Source organism: Typopeltis vanoorti, chromosome 21 (assembly GCF_054136105.1).
Source record: "Typopeltis vanoorti isolate ZY-2024b chromosome 21, IOZ_Tvanoo_1.0, whole genome shotgun sequence".
NCBI lineage: Eukaryota > Metazoa > Arthropoda > Arachnida > Uropygi > Thelyphonidae > Typopeltis > Typopeltis vanoorti.
This window is the reverse complement of record NC_143569.1, coordinates 21,700,388-21,725,334: the sequence shown is the minus strand read 5'-3', so window position 1 is coordinate 21,725,334 and position 24,947 is coordinate 21,700,388. Positions and strand designations below refer to the sequence as shown.

The following is a 24,947-nucleotide window of genomic DNA, read 5'->3' as shown; positions in this document are numbered from 1 at the left end:
CTATGATTGTAACATCATCAGCATATGCTGTCAGGGTTATGGTTTGGTAGGGAAGTTTAGGGCGGCATGCTTTGAGCAGCATGCTGAGTCTACACAAAAAGGGTTCGATGGCAATTGTGTAAAGAGGACCGGAGAGTGGACAGCCTTGTTTAATACCTCTGCTGTATGGTGCAGTTATGGTAAGCCTGTTGTTTATTTTCATGCAAAACTGTGCCTTGGCATACAACATTTTAATAGAGTGAATGATGCCTGAGCCAAAGCCAAATGCTTTCAAGCAGTTGAAGAGGTAAAGGTGTTCAACGCGGTCGAAAGCTTTTTCTTGGTCTAGTGTTAAAAGACCCATTGTTTCACTGTTGTTGTTCGCTATGCTTATGAGATCCCTTATAAGGTGTAAGTTTTCGTGGATAGATCTTCCAGGGATGGAATAGCTCTGATGCCTATTTATTATTTCGCTCAGAGCGGGTTTAAGTTTGTTGGCAATGGCTTTGGATATAATTTTGCAGTCGGTGTTTGTGATAGAGATGGGTCTCCAGTTTCCTAGTTTCGTCGCGTCTCCTTTCTTTGGAATGAGTTTGATAACTGATGTTGTCATATTGAGTGGAAAGCCATTGGTATTCGCTTCGACAAATACTCTGTAGAGGATAGGTCCAAGCTGTTCCCAGAAGGACTGATAAAATTCAGTGGTGAGCCCGTCTATGCCAGGAGATTTATCTTTAGGTAAGGAGGTGCAGGCAGTTTTCAGATCGTGTAACGTGATAGGGAGTTCTGTGTTACTCCTTGTTGTTGGTGAGAGTCTTTTCACATCGGAGAGAATTATATTCGTGGCCTCCATAGATGTTGGGTTGGCTTTGTACAAATATTTGTAGTACTGCAAGGTATATAAGAGGATTTCGTCATTATTTTCTATGATGTTTCCATTATCTGTTTTAATAGCAGATATAGTGGTGCACTCTTGTTGGCGTTTTTCTAGTGAAAAGAAATACTTTGTAGGGGCATTTGCGAAGTTAATATGTGTGCGTCGTGCTCTTATTAGTGCTCCTCTTGCAGAGTGCTCTAGGTGTGAGCGTATAGTGGCTTCTAGGGACTGGTATTCCTCAGATTCTGGATGATGCAATTGCTGTTGTTGTTGCAAATTTTTAAGGGCTGATTGCTTATTCCAATTTCTTCGGTGACTATATTTTTGGGTGAATACCTTAACTTTGGATTTAAAAAGTGACCACCACTCGGAAATTGATTGTGAAGTAGGTATATCTCTAATTAGAGTTTCGATATAGATTTTAGAGGTTCTGAGATATTCTGTATCCTTTAGTAGGCTGTTGTTAAATATCCAGTATGCTCCTCCTTTGTATCTGGTGTGTCCAAGAAAGCAAATGTTAAGAAGGATGGAATCATGGTCTGATACATGAGATGGATGGTATGTGACTCTCCTGATGTAGGGTATTGTGTGCATCGATGTGTAGTATCTGTCGAGCCGTGCCTGGTATAAGACACTGGTAGGACCACCTTTGGCTCTCCAGGAGAATATTTTCTCATGTGGGTGCAAGTGTCTGAAGGTGTCAGTCAGCTCAAAGTCATTTATTACATCCTGGAGAAGCTGAGCTAGTGAGTGTCGATGTTCTTGGCATTGCTGCCTGTCCATTGCAGGATCCAGAGTGCAGTTGAAATCCCCTGCCAGTATGATGTGGTCATTAACCTTGCTGAGGTGGTTTCGCACAAACTCCAGTACCTGCACTGCAAGCTGGTCATTTTGTGGGATGTATATGTTAATGATATATATTTTCTTTCCTGTCTGAGTTGTAATGAGTGCATATATTGCACACCCAGGAAAGGTATCGATTATTTCTACTTTTAGAGCGCTGTTTTGGTGAATTCCAATGCTGACTCCCGATCCATGAAGTTGTATGGCAGGACAGTGGTGCATGGTATAAGGCCAGTTCTTCCAGTGTTGATATGAAGCTTTGCTGTTGCAATGGAAGTTTGTTTCCTGCAGCATAACTATTTCTGGCCGGTGGGCAAGGATATGCTGCAGGACCAGCCTGTTTCGCAGTGGTGTGGCACATCCTCTAGCGTTTAGTGAGAGAAGGTTTATTGAGGTGCTCATTATTTTTATGGTTTAGTTTTATTTGGTGCGGTAATCCTCACTTCCTTTACGGATAGTTACGCTGCCGCTGGGATTCAAGCCCGTTTATCAGGTAGTATATCCTTTTCCTGAGATTGGTGTTTTTTCTCCCTCTTTTTCCTGCCAGAATAGTTCTTAATTCTTGCAGCAGGGTGATAAGGCCACTGATGTCAGCGGTGTAGTCATAGGCTGTCAGCAGTTTTTGTGAAGAGCCTCGAACTTTTTTAAGAAAGCTCTGAAGCAGCTCACTTGTAAGTGGGCCTTCAGTGTGAGGAAGACCTGCATTTCCAGTTTCCTCTTCATCATCTGAGGACTCAAGAAGCTCGATCTCTTCGTCCCCCTCTACAGGCTGTTGGGAGGGTTCCAGAATGCTTGGAGGCAAAGGTTCCCTGCTGCAGCTGCGCTGGTTTGTCTTTGGCTTTTTTTTCCGTTTTTGTTTCTTGCTCCTCTTCGTTATTTGTATCTTTATCAGAGTTAGTTAGTTGTCTGTGTTCCGTTTCCTTTTCTCTAGGATTGCTTTTAATCGATGTTGGTGGAGGTTCTTTCGAAAGTTGGGTTTCTTTAGTGCTACCACTTGATTTTGTCTCCTCGGTACTGTACTGAGAGCTGTTTCCTTGAGATCTTTGTTGTTTGTTAGGGATGCTCTGTGTTTTGGGGTTGGCTGCTTGCTGCTTCTGATTCACTGATCCGCTAGGGTTAGTAGTATTGTTAACCGGTTTCTCATTTCTGGGTATATACGGGCATAACTGCCTTACATGGCCTTCTTCGTGGCAGTAAAAGCACTGAGCAGCAACAGTAATATAAAAGGTGTAGGGTACTCCTCTATTTCTGTGTTGATTATTTTGGGTATGGAGCCGATTGTATTGTCGCCAAAGTGCATTAGAGCCTGTCTTCTAAAGCTCTTGATGTGAGCGAATTCAGGCCTAGTTGTAGAGGCGCGTAGCGTTCGGATTTTACCTGACACTGCGCCGTATTTTGAAAGTAGTCCGCGAAGCATTTGATGGCTTATTTCCGGTGGGACATTTGACACTGTTACTTTTGTGGGAGCAAGTGCGATTGGTGAGACATTCACGTGGCATGCTCCGATGTCTATTCCCTTTTCAATTAATGTCTCAGACCAAGATGCGTTGCTAAAGTACATTTGTACGGTTCCGGCAACTCTTGAAATGTGAGTTATATTTTTTGGGGGAACATGTTGAGCTACTGCGTCTAGATACTTTTCCAGTGGGGTATTTTCGATTGCGAAAATTACAATTCCGTTATCTCGGGAAAAACGGTTGGCTAGGTGAACATTTGTACGCGTGGTGGTCGTTGTTGCAGTAGTATCAATTCGCGCGGAGGTATTAGCTACAATGTTGGCATAAGAGACAGAGAGTACTGACCTTTGTCCGTTGTTGTCCGGGGGGATGAGACTGATGTCTTTTCCTTCTCTGGAGCTGTGTCTGGCGTCTTTTCCTTGATCGGAATTCTGCGACCTTTGACCGATTCCTGCTGAGCTCGGGCGTGGACCGGCTACTGCTGGTGGTGATTTGCTGTGGTTTATACTGGCCATTGCTTCGGGCGAATATGGGGAAACGCAAGCTATCACAAATTCCCGGTACTCGAAGGCATACCGTTGTAACAAATAAGCACACGAACAACGAAGATTTTAAAATTTTAAATTTAATATAACTTTTCCTAACTTCACTAAATTTGAAAACTAATTTTTTATCGCGATAGATTAGGTGCTTACGATTATGTAGGTATAAATCTTGAAGTTGATTGACGTATTCGACCGCACAAAATACAACTTTAGGCAAGAGCGACTTTGGACACGTCTCTTGGACACGATAGATATATATATATACAGGGTGTTCGGGATAAATTTGACATATTTATAATTAATTATATTTTTCCGTAAGTTACATGTATTAACACACACTTCTCTTCATTTAAAAGTTTGGACCCTTCTTCATTCATATACAAGATGTCAGAAAGGATGGATAGTTGGAACCCACCTGAATCATGGAAGAGAATAACTTGTATCATGATGATTCGTGCCCGCCATCAAAATAAGGATATTACGACTGCTGCCCAATGCTCCCTGAATACAGTAAAAACAATCAGGCATGAACTAGAGACTTGCAATGGTGACTACGAGGATGTAGCAAGAAGAAAGATCCCTAGCAGACGATCTGATTGCGTTCGTACAGCAGAATTCCTCGCAAATCTGCAGGAACAGGTGTTGAAGAACCCTGGCATTGGAATTCGGGCTTTGTTCGTGGAGTTGCTAACTGTAGTCAAGCCCTGGATAACAAGGGTAGCCAATGGTAGGCCGTATGTATGGCAGCAGGATTCGGCCCCTTGCCACACCTCTGGGAAAAGTCAAAAATGATTGTCTGAAAATTTCTACGACTTCACCAGTCCAAATGTTTGGCCTCCAAACTCCCCAGACCTTAACCCCATGGATTATTTTGTATGGGGCGCAGTTGAAAAAGACACCAATCGCACTTCCAGTAATACAAAAGCCCAGTTAATGGATAAAATTAAAACAGTTTTTGCGGCCCTTCCCAGGGAGACTGTAGCATCAGCTTGTTCGAGGTTCCGAAGCAGAATTGAAGCTGTGATCGATGCTAATGGTGGTTATTTTGAGTAAATCTTGTTGATAGTATTGTAATTAACTCTGCCTGTAATGTTTTTCTGTCAATTCATTAAATTTAATAGATACAAAGAAGATTTTCTTTTTCCTTACGAAACTGTCAAATTTATCCCGAACACCCTGTATATATATATATATATATATTTTTTTTTTTTTTTAGATAGATAGATAGATAGATAGATATTTTTTTTATTTTTTTATTTAACTTGTTAAAATAAACATTACACGATAGGCAACAATGACTTTTTACATAAAAAACAGGAATTAGTATCAATGGTATAAAATATGCTGATGATACCATTCTAATAGCAGAAAACAGAAACAAATTAATCAAATTACATATGGAATTGAAGACAATATCTACATCGAATTGAAATAACCTATTACAAGGAGTTGTTTCTTCTACGAATTAAGTCAAATACTAATTGGAATTAAGTGGTTCACATTTGTGGTCAGTTTTCTATTATACATATAATATTTAGCTGAAAGGTACCTTTTCTCTGGAAAATTTTAGGATTTTTAAATCTAGCTAGTTTTATTAATTAAAAGTAGTGAGAGTTCGGCTGGAGGATATACCTTTGTTGCACTTGGTGTCTTTAGTATGTCGACATACTGCATGTTATAATTGAAATGACGCCATATTCAGGTATGTTTAAATGACAGAAATAAACATTGCCATGACATTTGTTGATATGGAATTAATATTTTATCGCTATTCACCAGATAATGGAATTACAGCAAGAAAAATTAACCTTGTTAAGAAGTAAACTTGTTTCTTATAATTAATATGTGCCAGAAAATTATCGTTACCTGACGTCCTTATAGCAATGAATGTAGATCCGGTGGAACTGCGCAGAAAGGATTCTACGATGGTCGTCTTCGTGAGCTATGTCTTTGATGATTTCCATGACCACAAAACGAGGAAGAACTGATAGAAGTAGACGCTCCTAATTCCAGAGAAATTTGAAGCGAGTTAGTTTTCTTCTGAGAATGTCGGATATATGATAACATTTGCAATATTCCTATACTAGATAAATATATTTGTTTGCATGCACTGTACTTTTATCGACTATTTTGATCGGCATTTATAAGTACTGTTATATAAAATTGGCCAACTTTGAATAACAAAGAATAAGAAAATTAAAATAATTACAAGATTCTATGGATGAATGTCTTCAATGAATAGAGATGGTATGACCTTCACAGAATCAGAAGATATAATTGAATTACCGAGTAATCATTTTACTTGAGTGTCATCCAGGTGAAGATAATGCACGTGTATTGTTACAGGGACGAGATTTGAAAACTGAGGTAGATGATGTTAATGTGCTTCAGATATTGCAAGATCTCAATGCTATTACGGTCATGTTTTAGATAGAATATCAGCCCTTTTATGTTACGAGAATGTGCAAGAGAACTGGCACGTCCTCTGACCAAATGCTTTAATTCACAGCACTAGGGTTCCAAGAGAGTGGATGGAAGGTAAGATAATTCCATTGCATAAGAGTGGATTCAAAAAAAAGAGGGTAGGAAATTATGGACATGCTAGCACCGAAGGAGTGGAGGTTATAGTTTTAGACACATTGGTACTGGACAGATTTCGGAATGGATAGATGGAAATATGATACTCTCCAGGGGATTCACGGCTTTTTAAAGGCGGAATCTTACCATAGCAACTGGCTTTCCTTCTATAAAAGTGATAGTGGAGTTGGATAAAAGACATGGCTACACTGTGATATTGTTGGATTTTGCAAGGACATTTGACAGAACACCTTATGGTCGTCTGTTAGGTAACCTAGAACAAATGGGGGATAGATGATAGACTGATATTGATAACAGGGTATCTGACAAACAGATGTCAAAAACTAGTGTGTGGTGTTGTAGAATCAAAATGAAGGCAGGTGATCAGTGGTGTGCGTCAAGACTGTAATTGGCTCACTGCTGTTTAATTTGTACATTATTGATATTTGATAAGAGTGAAAAGCAAGATACAGTTGTTTACTGGTTATGCTAGCCAGACAGGAGGATAGTAAATGAAAGTGTTTTGTAGTAAATAAAAGTATTATTGACATTATGGAAGGCTAACGGGTACCAGTTCTGTATGACAAAATATAACGTTTTCTGACTTTGCACTTCCGAATTTTCATTACAATACTTTCTCAGTTGAAACAAAAATTGAAAGATAAACAGTAAAAGTTGAAAATATTGGAAGCATATCGAGTGATATCAGAGATGAAATAAAATTATCAGCAGAAACTTAGTGGAATCGTGTATATTCAGGTTTACAAAAATGAGAAAGAATGAATGACAATGTTCAGTTTGTCAGAACAGCACTAGAGAAAATATTTCTGCAGAAATAAATGCATAAGGAGCAGAAAGAAAGGAAGCTATTAAGAAATAAGAAATAGACTGGAGTGAATAATGATTGGGGGACGATTTACACTCTATTTTCAAATTTTGAAGACATGAAAGTAATGTTTAGAAAATTCAAAACAGTCACTGCAAAATTAGGAATAAATTTTAATCCGAATTAGATTGAATATTTAAACGTATGTAGAATGAAAAAAAAACTAGCGGATCAAAGAAAACAATGCAATCAAATTATAAAATAATAACAAAATGCTATTTCAGATATCTTGAAACATTAATTGGTACAGATCACAAAATTTACAGAAATGCGAGGTAGATTCTGGTTATTATTAATCAAAGCTTGTCATTCACTACATCAGATATATTAGAAATTTCTCTGAAAACAGAATTGATAGACATATAAAAAACAAATATTACACTTATTATTTTGCTTAGAGCTGAAACATGGAGCATAAATAGATCCTCACTTGTAAGAAATAACAGAAGGGGGGGGGGGCGGAGGAGGAGAAGAAGAAGAAGACGTAATCACAAATTATTACAATTGGTATATGGATACCGGCTACCAACTGACGAAATCAAAACCTGATTTAGATGACTTTGACACATGGAAATACTTGGGTTGTTGTTTTGGAATTGATACTGAAGCAATTAAGGAAATGAAGCCAGTAGATTATGTCCTTAAAATGCGTGTTTGCTTGTATTGGTTTGGCTGTTGCCTGTTTTGCTGATTTAAAAACCCTGAATTTCCTGGAGGGAAAACTCTAATATATCCATATGAGACCTTCTCCAACTCACGTTTAGTTGTTAAAAGCCTAAAAGAATTTTTAAACCAGCATTTAAGATGAAGCTTGGTAGAAGGCTACTTAGATAAACATACGGTGATAATGAAAAGGATAACATTCGTAATGACTTGGCCAAGATGTGCTGATTCTGGATTAGATTGGAAGAGTGCAGGACAGAAGAGTGAACGAAGACAATGTTTCCAGCGAAGGACTTTAGAGATTCAGCATTATAGAAGAATAAGAATACCTTAATTTCGCTATATAATATCCGCCATTTAAAGTAGAGAGAAAATGTCTGGATGTTAAAACTTACCTGTTTTTCATTTTCTTTTGCTATCTTATATCGAGTCTCAATGGACCTTCTTGTTTCCAAAAAAGCATTCCTCTGTGCTCGATCTGTGAGGTATTTGGTGTACATGCTGACAAAGTTGATACATAGATAGAGCAATGCATTGGTAACTACCTGTCAATGCAATAAGAGAATGTGTGGACAATTTTTGAATATTTAATTTCGTACTTTAATACATTTTTCGCACTTAAATTCATATGCAGCTATATTATTAACTATAATATTAGCAGGTTACATTAATCTATTAAATAATAGCTACATGATTGCTTTTACCGTCAAAAAGAACAAAACGAACACAAAATTCTTTGAAATATAAATAGATTTCGAATGAATACATTTCAAACTTATTGGATTCGTAGTAGAAATGTGTTCACCATTTATATCTTCGCATAGAAATCCTTCGTCGTTTAATTAGTTGAGGCTTAGATATCTCGTTTAATGTTGAACGTTTGGTAAAATTTTCACTACTCTTACATGCATGACAATATAATGGAAAGCCATTTAAACAAAGCCTTTCCAACACAAGAGATCGAATTTTGGGAATTTTAGCATTAACATTTACAAGAAAAATCCCAAGGAGAAGGTAACCAGTAACAAGTAGGCTTATGGATCGAATCAAAAGAGCTCCTAATAACATGAACTTCACAAGATGGGCATAGCCTAATTTGCAAATAAGCTTACAGGGATAATATTCAGTGGAACGTGACACTAGTCATTTGCTAAATCAGTGATGCGCCCTGTCTGAAATGCAGAAGCATTTAGTTGGAAACGACGTGACTAAAATAGCATGCTCGTTGTTGGTTGGCGATTGTCGTCAGTTGAACTGAAATCTGAATGGCATTTTGGTTATGCGTGTTTATCAGCTTCGAATGTCATGCATTTTGAAACCAAAGTCATTCTCAAACTGGGATATATGTGAAAACCAGCACTCTTTTTAATTGCATAATAAGAATTTTAGATCCTTTAGGAATTTGTTTAATTTTATGATTTCTCCGTTCTTGGAATAAATAGATTAATGCTAGCAATTTTTGCATTTGCTCGATCACTTTGTAAATTTCTAGGGAAAATATAATGGAATGCACATCTATCGTCTTTTAAATTGTCCGTCGACTGTTTATTCCTTTCTTTTTACGAGATTCTACCAATGAAAGGTTGAAAAGGGCGTGGTGAACTGAACTTATTTTGAATTGCTTCATTGATATAAAAAATTTTTGATGAGATTGCACGTCTCTTCGAAAGATTATACTTGTAAGCTGTCCTCCTAGATGAAGAAATAGAGGAATTTTTATAGAGATCTTTAAAATGTTAATATACATTTTAACGCTATCATACAAGGACCTGGTAACTTTAAATACGTTTTAATATTCTTGAAGAAAAGTGAATAGTAGAGAAGAATATGATACATTTTTCAAATAGGCTCCAGACACAGGGAAGGAGGAATTTTTCTAAAGACGTTTATAATTTTAAAAATGTTAATATATTTTGTAACAAACGACAGTACCATGACCTTGTAACATACTTTTTAATATTCTTGAAAAAAAGGGAATAGCAGAGTAAAACATGACACATTTTCAAGCAGGCCATTACTAAATTATTATTTTAATTTGTTTTAGTAAACATAAATTGCTATACTGCATTGTATAATCAGAATTTTTATAGTAATCCTACTCAAGATTTTAGCTATTAATACATTAATAATTGTACCTTAGATGAGCAGAAAGTTGACGAGAAAGAACAAACTTGCAAACATAAAAATGCAGACCTATATTTCGGAAATGCATGAGACAGGGTCTGTTCCAGCAAACAAAAATAGTAGCTAATGAACTGAATGGAAAGAAAATTTGTTCGTACCTTTGGAATTTTCCTTTCAAAAGGTGTCGAGTATTACACGGATTTTAACAGATTTGAAGAAGAGTAGGAGAATGATAGACGCTAATTCTTATGAACAGTGACCAAGGAAATAAATGCAGCAAATCCAAGTATTAAAATGTTGAGGGAGACTTGTCACTTTTCAGCTCTTATTTGCTTTCTTCTTTACTAAGATGAGTGTTGGGTACTCTTATATAGTACTCTTCAGTTGTAGAATAGTATTCAATGTAGAATTTTGTAGTTCAGCGCACAACAAAATTTTGGCACTTAATTTCTGGAATGTTGAGGAGACAGTTTCTGATATGTTAACGGTAAACAAGGTTTGAGGTCTGCTTCATCCCAAGATTTGAAATCTCATCTTGTTCAGTTTGATCTTGTGTACTTTGCTATGGCTTACGCCAATAAACCATAAACCAACAAACCAATCAACCAATCAGTTATTTTGTTCAGAGATTTAAGTATTGTCAAGAGTGCCTTTTCGAGAGAAAAGGAGTGTATTTTGCGCTCGAGGGATGGAAATTCTCAGCTTCCCAACTATGTACTCATTTGGAGGGAGAGAGAGAGAGAGAGAGAGATTGTAATAATGATGAATCTAGAACCAGTCAACTAAGTACGTACTTTCTCTTTCACTCAGAGAGGGAGGGAGGGAGAGAGAGGGGGAGGGAGGGAGAGAGAGGGGAGAAAGAGAGAGAGAGAGAGAGTGTGTGTGTAAACATTCAGTACTCGAACCACAGCATAGAAAGTGTGAATATAAAGTAATGAACAAACATTCATTTATAGATTCTGATTGCTTCCTCCCTTTTCTTAACATTTTAAAAGGATAATAAAATATCCAAATAAATATTTGTTGGACTTAGTTTTTATAATTACGTTCAACGTCCCCATCGCCTTCTTTCGAATATAATTAGTGCCCAATTAAGTCGACGTCCATTCAGTTCAGCACGTATTTTTAGATCTGTGAAAGTCAGATAGGCACCAGACAATTGAGGTGGATAAATGTTTTGAACAGTTTTTTACAGGGGAAAAAGTGTTCTAAGGGCTATCCTAATATGAACATTTTTGAAGAATAACTCTAATACTGTAAATTTCTGATCGACTACTGTGGAATAAAATAGTTGATTAGAAGTTTTTAATAACTGTAAAGATCATACAATCACTCTAGAATCTCACACCATCGAAAAAGTTGAACAATACATCTACCTCCGCCAGTCCATAAAAATGAATAATGATATATCAAATGAAATAACAAGGAGAAAAAGAGCTGCTTGGATAGCTTTCAACAAAATAAAATCAACAATTACCAGCCAAAATATAGATATAGACATAAGAGCCCATCTTTTCACATAAGAGCCCAATAATCACATCTTACCAGCATTAACTTATAGCAGTGAAACATGGAACACAACTTTAAAAGAAGAACAAAGCTTAATAACAACTCAGCGTGCAATAGAAAGAAGAATATGCAATATAAACAAAATAGACCACGTAAGCCACACAGAAATCAGGAAGAAGTCTAGACTCACAGATATAATAAAAACAATCTACAATAGCAAAAAAAGATAGGCAGGACATTTCGCCAGAATGAGAGACAACAGATGGACAGTCAGAGTTACAAACTGGTATCCGAGAGATACCAAAAGGAAACCTGGAAGACCAGCAGCCTTAAGGTGGGAAGATCCAATGATTAAGAAAGTTGGAAGAAAATGGAGAAGAAAAACCTAAGACAGGAATAGCTAGACTCTTTACTCCCTGCAGAAATCCTGACTGAAACCACAGGCCCATCAAGGTAATCTTAATATATAGTACTATTATTGCATCCTGTACACTCATTGAAAGTATATATCAGTCATTGTAATCATGTAGTGCAATCAAGGTAGTTTACTGTGTATATCACTAGTTCCCAGTTTGGAGCTCCAATATTTATCCAAGTATTCTTTTCATAATTCATGGTACTGACCTTTACACATTAAAACGGCCATAAATTTGAAACAATACACTGTACAACAGCAAATTATATTTGCTGTTGTACAAATTAAATGCTTTTCTTATAAAAAAATATCGATATAACTATCGACTTGCTTCATTGCTCAACTTAAAATCCATCTGTCCGACACTCACCGTCTACTTATATCCACACTTTCCACAAAGTTTTCAAAATCGCCTACCAGATGGCTGTAATGTTCCGTTATCGATGATAAACCAAACACTTGGGACCCACTGATCTTGAAGCGTACGCTAATCTTTTTATCCTTTCGAAAATATTAATGGCAGAAAGGATAAGATTTATCCTTTCTGCCATTTTTTTGTATACAGTAACATTTTGTTAATGAAAGTATTCGATTCTCATAAAATTTTTGGTTTTAAACATATTTATATGTCAGACTTCGAGACTTTCCGAACTTCTTAGAAAAATAAAATAAAATAAAAATAATGCAAAAATAAATAAATAAATAAATAATGGCAGTTGTTTCTTCTAAATAACTTTTCCTTGTTCTTAATGGAACGCAACACTCTTAGCATAGAACTTATTAGAATTATTCGCATTATTTTATGACCACTTCGTATATTGCTAGTAGAAGTGTCTTAGTACAGTGCAGCTTTTCATGGAATCACAAGAAATAAGACTACTGGTTCCAGTTGACATCGTAATCACCTGAGCATCATAAAGCGATATCCTAGATAATGCAGCTCTACCTACGATGTTGTGATTATATATATTAAACGAACTACACGTTGAACCCGAACTGTTTCCTTTACCCAGAGAAACATCGTAACATGACGACAAGAGAACTGCATGGTGCCGATATATGTGCTTAGTCAGATCCCTTTAAAGCTGTAAAGTGGAAAAGAAAGGGATCTGATGGGATCCTTCCCAAATGGGGGGAGTAAATTTGCTTGCTGCATTTTTTAAATGAAAACTCGAAAGAGAGCAGAGTGTCAGGAGAAACAAGTAGAAAAACGGATCCTTTGAGTACTGTAGTATATATATATATAATATATGCTGAAACGAACTTTTACATTTAAAGGTAAGGATGGCATTTTGCCTGTTTAGCCTTCTCTCTTAAAGCATTGATAAGACCTCACTTGGATTATTGTGCGCAGGTCTAATCTCCTTGTTTCAGTAGTGATTCTGATAAACTGGAGAGAATACAGAGAAGTGTGTTAAAGTGATATCAGGATTGTGGAATAATGATCATGAAGACAGAATGAGAATTTATAGGTTGCAGACACTAGCAAACAGGAGAAAGAGGGGTGATATTATTTTATGAATGGTGGGGAAACGACAACAGGTTATTCTTGGAAGCTGAGAATGAATGCCGCTAAGAAGGGGATGGGATCTAGATTTTTCTCTCATAGAATGGTGCCTGATTGGAATGGATTGTCATTGGATGCTGTGTGTGGAAGTAGCAAGAATGAATTCAAGAACAGGTATGACAGCCAGCTAGTGCGAATAGCATGGCCTTTCTCGACGAGTTCCTGACTCCCTGGTGGTCTCTCTAAATAATATTAATATATGCATACTTCTCTATGCATTTTACTTTTTTTTGCATATTATTTTATATAATAGGCATATACTTCTATTTTGTTAAATCGTTGGGTTTCCAGGGAAGGTTTCGATACTGTTTTCCCTGGGTCGGATTGATAGAAATCAATTGACTCAACTGCTTTAAAAATAGAGATTGTACAACCTAATTATGAGTGCTGTCAACAATGTTCGCATCATTGTGAAATGTTTATCCCATTAGCCATAAAATTTTAGACCTTGACTGCAGAACCAATTCTAAAGCAGAAAAAAAATTGCTGCAAAGATATTTCATAGGATTTTTAAAAGCCAATTAAATCCCATTTTTCGAAAAATACTGTAATACAAGAAATTTAAATACTACAATACTTTTAAAAAGATTATAATATTAATTTCATCTTCATTTCATTCAACAAATAGGAAGGTAACAATTCTGTTCATATTATTCGCTATCGGAGTTGGCACACTGCTAGTTATTATTATGCTTCGGAATTATTATGTATTAAAGTCGTCTATTTTAGACGACTTTAATACAGAAATATATAACAAGTTATTTTAATACACAATACTTTAATATATAATACATAAAAATACACAATACATAATACTTTAATATATAATACATAAAAATGCATAATACATAATACTTTAATACACGGTGTATTTTAGACGACTTGAATACAGGTCGATAATCTAATTATCGACCTGTTTATGGAAATATTTTTATAGTAGATTTGGAGCTTTTGCTTCTCTAACAATAAATAAGCTAATCCATTCATTTATCTGACAGTTAATTAAAAGATACGATATTTCATCGAAAGCATGATATTTGTCAAAAAGAATAATAAATCTTGAATACATAGCTGTCACCATGATGAAAAATTTGTCGGATCCCAGCTATATTTGCGTACATTTCGACGAATAATGCGTGAAAACGCTATTCACTTTCTTGAACTACCTTCCTGGTTTTATTCCACCAATGTGCAACTCGCATAATTTAATTTTGTGATATATTTCAATATAACTGATTAATATCAAATTACTTCTTCCTCCTCTTTATAGCGCTTTTATCCAGTTGGTGCAGCGTCCGCTATGCGACTGTGAGAAAATCCAAATCGGCTTGTCGCGGAACCTGGCGTGTGTGGGGAGGAGAAGACAGTTTTTAATGCTGTAGAAGTGTGTGTGTGTGTGTGTGTGTGTGTGTGTGTGTGTGTGTGTGTGTGTGTGTGTGTGTGTGTGTGTGTGTGTGTGTGTGTGTGTGTGTGTGTGTGTGTGTGTGTGTGTGTGTTCAGGGCTGGTTTGCATGTTCTGGGGGACGAAAAAAACCTACTTCCGTATTAGACTGGCTAACTCACCTTTAGTCGAAAGAAACTAGATAAAGATTCTTTTCCCGTTCGATTCCCGTCCTCACGTCTTCACTATATATATATATATAAAGTTTGTCATGAAGTATTTTTATGATTATTCTACTCGTTTTTAGACTTCATTTTAGTTGCCTCAATATGTCGTAATGCAAAAACATTATGGGAAGGGTCACTACCTAAACCCATTTTAACCGTTACTGTTATGAAAAATTAAAAGCGTGTTCTAAGCCTAGAGTAATATAGAGATCAAGTAATATAAGGATGCAATATCCACCCTAATAAGAGTATGGCATTAACGGTAATCTGGTAGTGGTAAAAATGGCAGGAGAAAGACCTTGGTCTTCATCTGAGTTTTCTTCCTGCCATTCTGGAAAACAAATTCCGATATCATCACTTTTAATTAGGAATGTGCTGAATTATAATTTTGCTGAAGCACTAAATGCCGAATATTCGGTTTGAAATTTGCCGAAGCACTGAATATTTGGCCGCAGCATCCTGAATTAAATTTTATAAACAAGTGTTTTGAACAAAAAATGTACATTAATTAAAAGGAGTGTATTTTTTTCCGCGAGCATTTTAACATGCCTCGGCCCAAATACTCGGTACTGCGTTTAAATTTAAGATGAAGAAAGATTTAAATGTGTTATATATATATATATATATATATATATATATATATATATATATATATATATATATATATATATATATATATATATATATATATATATATATATATAACATATTTAAATCTTTCTTCATCTTAAATTATTTATATATATATATATATATATATATATATATATACACACCACATTTTAACATATACCTATCATTATCCACCTGAAAAGAAGTTTGGTAATGTTTCTACTTTAGGAACGTGTGCAAATACTCTCATCAGCGATAAAAAAAAAGAGATCGCCAAATAACTTGCCGTCTTTAGTCTTTGTCTCCAGATAAACAAATGTCGTTTCCACGACGTTTGTTTATCTGGGTTTAGTCTTTCCATGTCTTACATTTTTCTCTATATTCTTTCAGAGCACAAGGTGACTTACTTGCCAAGAATTTCGATAAGCCTTCTTCTTTTCCTTGACTACCTCTTTTACTTAAAGACGTTCTAATTTCTTTCTCTCCTGCAGATTATAAATAGCGAAATTTTACAACTTGCTAATTATGAAAAAATTGCCAAGGCCTTCGTTCTTTATAGAGAGTAAGCGAGGCTGAAGACTGTTACTAATTATAAACGGCTTCCGATGAAGAGAGAGAGAGAGAGAGAGAGAGAAGCGTAATCATCTCGTTGTCACTACCCTAATATAGCATATTATTTGTATGAAAAACTGTGGAATCTACGGGCGATTTCTTAAGTTTACGTGACGAAAACCAAGATTCCGGACGAAAACACGACTTGCCCGTGTCTGAGATTGACTGTTACGAAAAGCGCTTACAGAAAAGATTAGATAAAGTTCCACTAGTCGACCAATGGATTCGAACTAAGAACGACATTATTTGAGCGACCTAGCTTTATGGATGCAAACGTCATTTCCACAGGACCCAGTTAGCTCTCAAAAACGTTCCTCTAGAATCGAGCTTAAAACTGTCTTTCTTGGAGCAGTTACAGATAAGGACGCAACCGTTTTTTCTACACGAGGTGCAGTCAGTCCGTTTATATGTTTATATAAACTTCTTGCGTAGTCTTGTGCTAGCGCGAGGATTCCTGGAAAGGTCATTATTAGTTCTGTTCTGGTTACCGATTACAGAAACGTTTTCTAAGCTTTTCTTCGACGGGTTTCTGAGTTAGATGATCACTATCACGGGTAGTGTTCAGCGTTTTTCCTCCCAGAAACTGGAAGTTTTAATCCTGATACCAACCGAAGAAAATCACTTGTAGAACACATTATTTTAGACAATAATATACAATACAATAATGTATAAGTTTTAAGGATCACGAAATTGAGAAATTTGTCTGTAATACTCTGCTTTCCTGATGCCTGTTAAAATGATTGATTGGACTGGGGCTGCTATACTTTTTATGTGTTGCTTCCACTTACAAGAAGCAACAGGGCTATAACAAATAAATGCCATGTGTGGGAAGCGATACAAGGCAGAGTGACCTGTTGATATTCTTAAACAATTAGAAGTTGTACTCCTTTCAAAATACTTCATGTTCGATGGTAACAGCCTTCACATAAAGAATTTTCAAAGGAGTACAAGGTGGATGTAATGAAAGATGACTGGAATTAGCAGGTTCATTTGTATGCATTTCTACTGTAAAGGGATGTTAAGTAGATGCTACTCGAGTATCTGTAGATCTGGCAGAAACTGGAGTCAGTGAATGCTAGTTCTATTGAACAGCAGTCATGAACATATCTGTAGAAGATATGTTCATGACTTTCATAATTGCTCTTAAAGACTCTCTCTGAGAATCTTTAAGAGCAATGTAATTAATCGACCAGACCGCCCTTTGTTAAATAGAATCAGATATGTTAGAGAGGTCTTGGGTGGACTTCCACAAACATGAGAGCAGTGTTCCAAGATTGGCCAGATTTATACAGATTAAGTAACTTGTCAGAATAGACGTACCGTCTTGAGCAAAAAATGAATGCCAAGTTTTTTTGAGAGGTGAGGATGGCTTAGAATCGATGCGACTTTGCTTGGAAAGATTTGGAGTAAGAATCCATATCAGAAAAGAGAGAGAGAGAGAGAGATCTGTTATTGACTGTTGAACTGAGCATTATCAAAAGTAAGTGGAGATGGTCTAAGGTCTTCTTTATTGCAAAAAAATAATCAAGCACAAATATACTTTGGAATCATTGAAGGCGACTAGATTATTTTCACCCCAATAAAAGACACTGTAGAGATAAATGTTCAGGGCACTTATTAGAGATGATCTGGAAACTTAAATCTTTAAGCACTGCAAAGCTTGTCGTATGAGTAGGAGTAGGAGGGGAGAACTGCTGTCATCCCCAAAATTATGAATAAGGTTTGCAGTCAATAAGAGCAGGTCGATTATACAAATCAGAAATAGCGCGAGTGAAATTACAGAGACCTGAGGGACTCCTATATTAATAGGTAAATCTGAAGAGAGAAGACCTTCCACCTTACACGGTAATGATTGATTTGATGGCAATTTAATTACAAATGGAGTTGATATGGTCGATTTGCAACGAAACAAGTTTCTACAAACGTTTCTGTGGCATGAATCCTAAGGTGGGTGAAGTAGACCAGAAGTTCTCCTGTGGATCTAAATGACACATACTGGTGGTCACTAATAAGATGACAGTTTTCAAGGTGTGAAGAATTGACTGTTGATATACAAAACTGAAGTGGGAGCAGTAGAAGTATTGATAACTTGATGACATACATTAATCACGATTTTCAGGAATTGGCTGTATATAAGCTTGTTTCTGCCTAAGATGAACGAGTATAACTGTACTATATAGATTGTAAAAACAGTAATCTGTACAGAAGCACATCTCTTGAGTGCAACAGATGGAATTCCATCGGAACTAACTGCCATTTTGGTATCCAGGATTTTCTAGATTCTTCTGATGTCTTTCTGGCATACGGTCACAGATGCGATACAATGTTCTAGGCAACAAAGGAAGTGATTTGCCTTAGTCCTCTCTGGAGAAGTTGGAAGAGAAGAATATAATCAAGACTATAGCTTTGTCGTTAGGCGATGATGCAATGTTACCATTCGAGTGAGTAAAAGGAGGGAGCGAGCAGAAATGGACAAAAGTTGCACCTAACTTTTTTGGCGAGGTGCCAGAAAGCACTGCTACCGGTGTATTTTACAACACGTTTTCTACATTTTGTCCTATAAGTTATACTTAGCCGTAATTGTAATGATGATTCTACAGATGTTTCAGGGAAGCTGGGGTTTTGGTCTCAAGCCGCTTATGATAAGCTGTTTTCTTTTCTTGAGCCGCCCTGACACACTTTTGGAAAAACCATGGTTTAGATATATGGTAGGACGTTTGAACATAATGATGAATGAAAGCATCTATTCCAATATGGATTATTTCTGAAACAAGATGACAGTATCTGGATCTGAAGAATGAAAATAGTAGCCTGACAATGGAAAGGAGGAGTAAGAGTCACCTGCTTCCACCAAGCATTGTTCTAGTGCAAGAGTAAATACAGTTGTGAATGGTTGAGGGAAGAACGTTCCATCGGAGATGAAACTTGGGTGAAATTGTTATCTCAGTTACCAAGAGAAGAGAATCTGAACATTGTACGTGGAAGAAGAACTAATTACGAATTTTGGGTGTGTGAAGTGGATTGTGGAAATTCTTTGAGGGAGAGGAACGACCTGTTTTAAGTGATTGCTTACAGCAAAATATCTACCTCTCTCTTCCTGATTGGTTAATGAAATTGGAGAAAACGAGTCAGTTAGAGTTGTGTACGTTAACCTACTCACCAAGAAAAATGATTTCACGGTTTAGGAATTTGGATTGAATAAAATATAAAATCGAGCATCAAAGATGGGAAGTTAAAGAAGCCAGAATGATTTTCTGAATTTGGAGGAAGGAAAAGGTAGCAGATGAATGATCCAAACTATAGAAAAGAAATCATAAGCCAGAGAAGGTCAGTAAGGTAAGATTGTAGATTAGGCGTTCTTTGTCAAAAATATCAGATCACATAAAGGCACAAGAAGCTGTCTTGTGGGGGAAGGAATCACACAGAGTGTAACTTGGACAGTTAAGATAGGTTGTGGTTGATGGAGCTGAAATTTGAGGTTCAGTCAGAAATAAAACATCAGGGTTCGATGCCCGAAAGTGATGATGCATGCCGTTTAAGTTGTTATTATTAATGCCACGAATGTTGATACAGTAAATATTGAGGGTTTGTAAGATTTTTGACCTTTTTTTACGTTTTTTGCTCGCAAAATTTGAAGCAGGTTTAGTTTTTTATTTTAACAGCAGTAATGTTTGGTTAAAATGTTCTCGGAATTTACTTAAAAGTACTTTCCTTTATTATTATATACATCATTGATTAAACTATATCTTCTGCAAACGTACGTAATATTCCAGAGAAACCACGGTTTCTCAATTCATTAACGCATGTTGAAAAATTAGGTATAATTAATTAACTCTGTCGAGTTACTTATAAAAATCTTAACGCAGTACGGTTTCTGAGCAATTATACCAATAACAGGAAAATTCGCTTAATATCTGTCATGCACAACCTTATTAATATGCTGTGGTCAATCAAAACAATGAGGATTTCAGCAGTTATATCTGAACCACAAAGTTATACTGATTTACTGATTACTGAAAATTTTTAGCAACTGATGAAGTATGTCATTTGTTTAAAAATTTTTTTTTTTCCCTGAGAAAATTGTTGTTATTATTGGTCTCCTTAAGAAGTTGCTCGGCACAGTAGACTCTACAGCACCATATGGTGCAAACTTATATTTGAATAATTTCATCTAATAATATCCTATGTTGGTCAATAAACACTACATATACAGTACGTCTCATGGCAGGTGTTATTAAATAACTGTTGAAATTTGCCTAAGCTTTGGATCAGCAAAGGCACAAGAGAGCTATTAATTTATTGAAACTTCATGCATTATTTTGCTTTCTTTATCAGGGTTCGATGCCCGAAAGTGATGATGCATGCCATTTAAGGTGTTATTATTATTACTGATAAAAATCTTAACGCAGTAAGGTTTCTGAGCTTTGGATATAAGCAAAGGCACAAGCGACTGTTAATTTATTGAAACTTCATGCATTATTTTGCTTTCTTTATACAGAACACAGCACGCAGTGTAAATATAACTAGTTGTATTTTTTTTTTTTTGTTAATGGTAAAAATGTTGTACACGGCATACAAAAGCAACTCAAGTTGTATAAGAAAGTTTCATGTCTTTCAATATTATAAGTATAATCAATGCACATATCTATATAATCTTACCTTCCTGAAAAATGCTTCGTCATTATGAGGCATGGCACAGGTAACAATTAGATGAACTATGGAGCTGATGGAGCCACATACAATGCACCACTTTAGTGACAAAGGTAACATGGCGTACGTCACAAAAACAATGAAGAGAATCTGCCATACGGCATGGGCGCCAAGTCCGCTACCATTAATAATACCCGAGTCACTAAAATCTATTCCAAAACTGCCGTTTCCTACCAGAAAAAACAAGCAATAAATTAATAAAGTTCTCTTTGTTTCAAAAGATTTATTTTATAGTAAGAAAAATATCATCATATATGTTCGTTTCCTTATTTATCACTTGTCTTGTATGAGAATTTCTTTGCACAAATTTTAATTCTCACACTCTCTGAGTATTTTATTTTTGGAAAAATATCGTAATATATACATGAACACAGTGGAAATATTTAATAAATTATAATTAACTATAGATATATTTCGGTTTAAGTATCTTAAACTGTTGTCAGTACAACAGAACAAATAATTAGAAAATCAAAATCAATAACTTTGGCTCATTGAGAATGGTATGTTTTTCATGTGCAGTCGCGAGAGAACAGGTAAATGTAATACTATCAGGATTTGATACAGGTATCTGTGGTGTGACTACATTAAAAAAATAAGAAATACGATTATTCTTGATAATTTCCCAACTTTTAGACACCCCCTTCATTAAGGTGAAGAAGAAGAACGTCAGCACTTACTTTGGGAAAAAAAAGTTCAGATTTGTGGAGAACCATCTGTTTTTCTTAAAAAGAGGAACAAATGGCTTACTGTCTACTTCAGTTTGCCGCAAACAGTCTTTCTCCCATTGTTATATTATTGAAACATTAGCGGATCATCATCTCATAGAAATTTGGTATTATTAAATGCATGCAATAAAAAGTCCATGTTGTCATTCGAGTCTCTTCAACAAGAAATTTTCACCATTCCAACCAACTTCCCCTGTCAATGGTGTGAAAAAAGTATTAGCCGTTTTTCTCCAATCCAGAAGAAGAAATGACTTCCATAAAATATCCATCGCTTATGTTATAGGCACTGCTGAGCGTATTGCTTGTATCCTTATGAAATTCTCATCACATACCGCACTTATTAATCAAAGCAACACTTTTTTTCCCATCTGCAGAGGATAGAGTGCAGACTTTACTGCTACCTGGAGTCTGTTCGATTCCATGTAATTGCAGATTATCTTATTACAAACTTTCAGAAAACTCATCTGACCATTCCCATATCGAACCCAAAATAAGTCACAAATCTGGCATTTCTGAATACACGGAGCTACCAGCCATCCTCTGGAATGACGCTAAACGATGCCCTCGTAGTTTTGATTATCTCTTTATCTCTTCAAAGAAAGTGCCCAAACCTCATTTTTAATGACGGAATGTTGATGCCAAAATTGTATTTCTCTCTCTCTCTCTCTCTCTCTCTCTCTCTCTCTCTCACACACACACACACACACACACACACACACACACACACACACACACACACACACACACACACACACACACACACACACACACACACACACACACACACACACACACACACACACACACACACACACACACACACACACACACACACACACACAGTTCACTAAATCTGGTAATTTATCAAGGGAAATATTGTATTTCCCCGCTAAACCCCGCTAATTCCTTTAAGTAACAACGAATGCTGCATTTTTGAAAGAAAAACGTGAATCATCCTTTAATAGTTCTAATCAAGTAATGCTTAGAGAATCGTTATTTGCTTAATCGATCAAATTCTTTTTCTAGATTATAATGCACAGGAACAGCTGTTTATGATATTTTATGTATCGATAAAATATCAGTTACTAAGCAGAATTGTCGTAGTCTCTTTCGTGACTCAACCTATAGAAATCCACTTTGGAAACGATTCGATGAACGCAGTGTTGTCTCCTTTTCTCTCCGACTCAGCGATACTATTGCGTGTTTTCTTGATTTTTTTATTATAAGTGGAGTACTCAACAAGCGGAGATCTTGACCTATGTTATTGCTTTTGACACTTACCGGTTCCTCCAACTCTAGAACACTCCCGTTATTGCTCCTTTTGTGTTTTCTGTCATTCATAAATCTTTGACAATTTATTTCAAACAACCTATACGCGGATTTTATTAATAATGTAATAACAATTCTATTCAGAAGTCAATAAAATTGTTAATGTTCTCATATTTTCGAACACGTTTATACAGAACAACATAATCTAGAAATGGTAGGCATTTTTCTGTTTTACTCTACTTTTCGTGTTATCTCTTTTTGTATCGTTTCATGTTGCATATACATACATACATATATATATACAGGGTGTTCGGGATAAATTTGACAGTTTCGTAAGGAAAAAGAAAATCTTCTTTGTATCTATTAAATTTAATTAATTGACAAAAAAACATTACAGGCAGAGTTAATTACAATACTATCAACAAGATTTACTCAAAATAACCACCATTAGCATCGATCACAGCTTCAATTCTGCTTCGGAACCTCGAACAAGCTGATGCTACAGTCTCCCTGGGAAGGGCCGCAAAAACTGTTTTAATTTTATCCATTAACTGGGCTTTTGTATTACTGGAAGTGCGATTGGTGTCTTTTTCAACTGCGCCCCATACAAAATAATCCATGGGGTTAAGGTCTGGGGAGTTTGGAGGCCAAACATTTGGACTGGTGAAGTCGTAGAAATTTTCAGACAACCATTTTTGACTTTTCCCAGAGGTGTGGCAAGGGGCCGAATCCTGCTGCCATACATACGGCCTACCATTGCCTACCCTTGTTATCCAGGGCTTGACTACAGTTAGCAACTCCACGAACAAAGCCCGAATTCCAATGCCAGGGTTCTTCAACACCTGTTCCTGCAGATTTGCGAGGAATTCTGCTGTACGAACGCAATCAGATCGTCTGCTAGGGATCTTTCTTCTTGCTACATCCTCGTAGTCACCATTGCAAGTCTCTAGTTCATGCCTGATTGTTTTTACTGTATTCAGGGAGCATTGGGCAGCAGTCGTAATATCCTTATTTTGATGGCGGGCACGAATCATCATGATACAAGTTATTCTCTTCCATGATTCAGGTGGGTTCCAGCTATCCATCCTTTCTGACATCTTGTATATGAATGAAGAAGGGTCCAAACTTTTAAATGAAGAGAAGTGTGTGTTAATACATGTAACTTACGGAAAAATATAATTAATTATAAATATGTCAAATTTATCCCGAACACCCTGTATATATATATATATATATATATATATATATATATATATATATTTTTTTTTTTTTTTTTTTTTTTTTTTTAGAATTCATTTTTAGAATTCATTTTTACTCGGTTGGAATATTATGAAAAAGCTTTAATGACCGATACCGAGAGAAAAAAAAATGACATGGTATATTTGAAAAGATACTACTAGTTTACCAGTTTCGTTGAATAGATCAACATCTTCAGGTATCACAATCAAAGAAATATATAAAGAATCACAGAAACTTAAAATTGTAATAACAGAACAAGTACAAAAAAAGAGAGTAGCATGTTTGAAAACAAAAAGCGAGCTTGAGTTGCAAACAAACGTATATTACGTGCTGTACCGAGTGCTCCAATGCTGAACAGAGGCAACGTGTGCGTCAGAGAAATTGAAACTTAGGCTGTTATTGATATGAGAAGAATCTAGAAAAATTTCTCTAGATTCGAAAATCTTTCTCTCGAGTTCATCATAGCACACATGGATGTTAGAAGTTTGAGTCCAATTCACAATGTGTTGGCGGCCTTCGTCTGAGTTAACTGAAAAGAGAACGTGGCTAGAGAGAACGGTGGCTCTAGTCCTGTTATAGGAGATATCTCTACGGTGTTCTTCCAAACGTAGAAGGATGGATTTAGTAGTCTGGCGATAGTATGGCTTTCCACAATCACATAAAATCTTGTACACTCCTGGAAACTGAGTTGGAAGATTGGAAGAATACTTAGTAAACCTAAAGTTTTTCT

The 24,947-nt window shown here is 36.1% G+C and overlaps 1 protein-coding gene across 1 annotated transcript in view; it reads right to left on the bottom strand.

Moving 5' to 3' along the window:
- Positions 1-24,947, bottom strand: part of LOC150094668 (adenylate cyclase type 8-like) — a 259,683-nt gene that overhangs the window by 124,931 nt on the left and 109,805 nt on the right. Inside the window, exons 4-6 of the mRNA XM_090411618.1 lie at positions 20,934-21,154; positions 8,223-8,372; positions 5,568-5,704 (exon numbers count right to left, since the gene is read on the bottom strand). Coding sequence (XP_090267744.1) covers positions 5,568-5,704; positions 8,223-8,372; positions 20,934-21,154 — 508 coding nt within the window. The remainder of the gene's footprint in view (positions 1-5,567; positions 5,705-8,222; positions 8,373-20,933; positions 21,155-24,947) is intronic.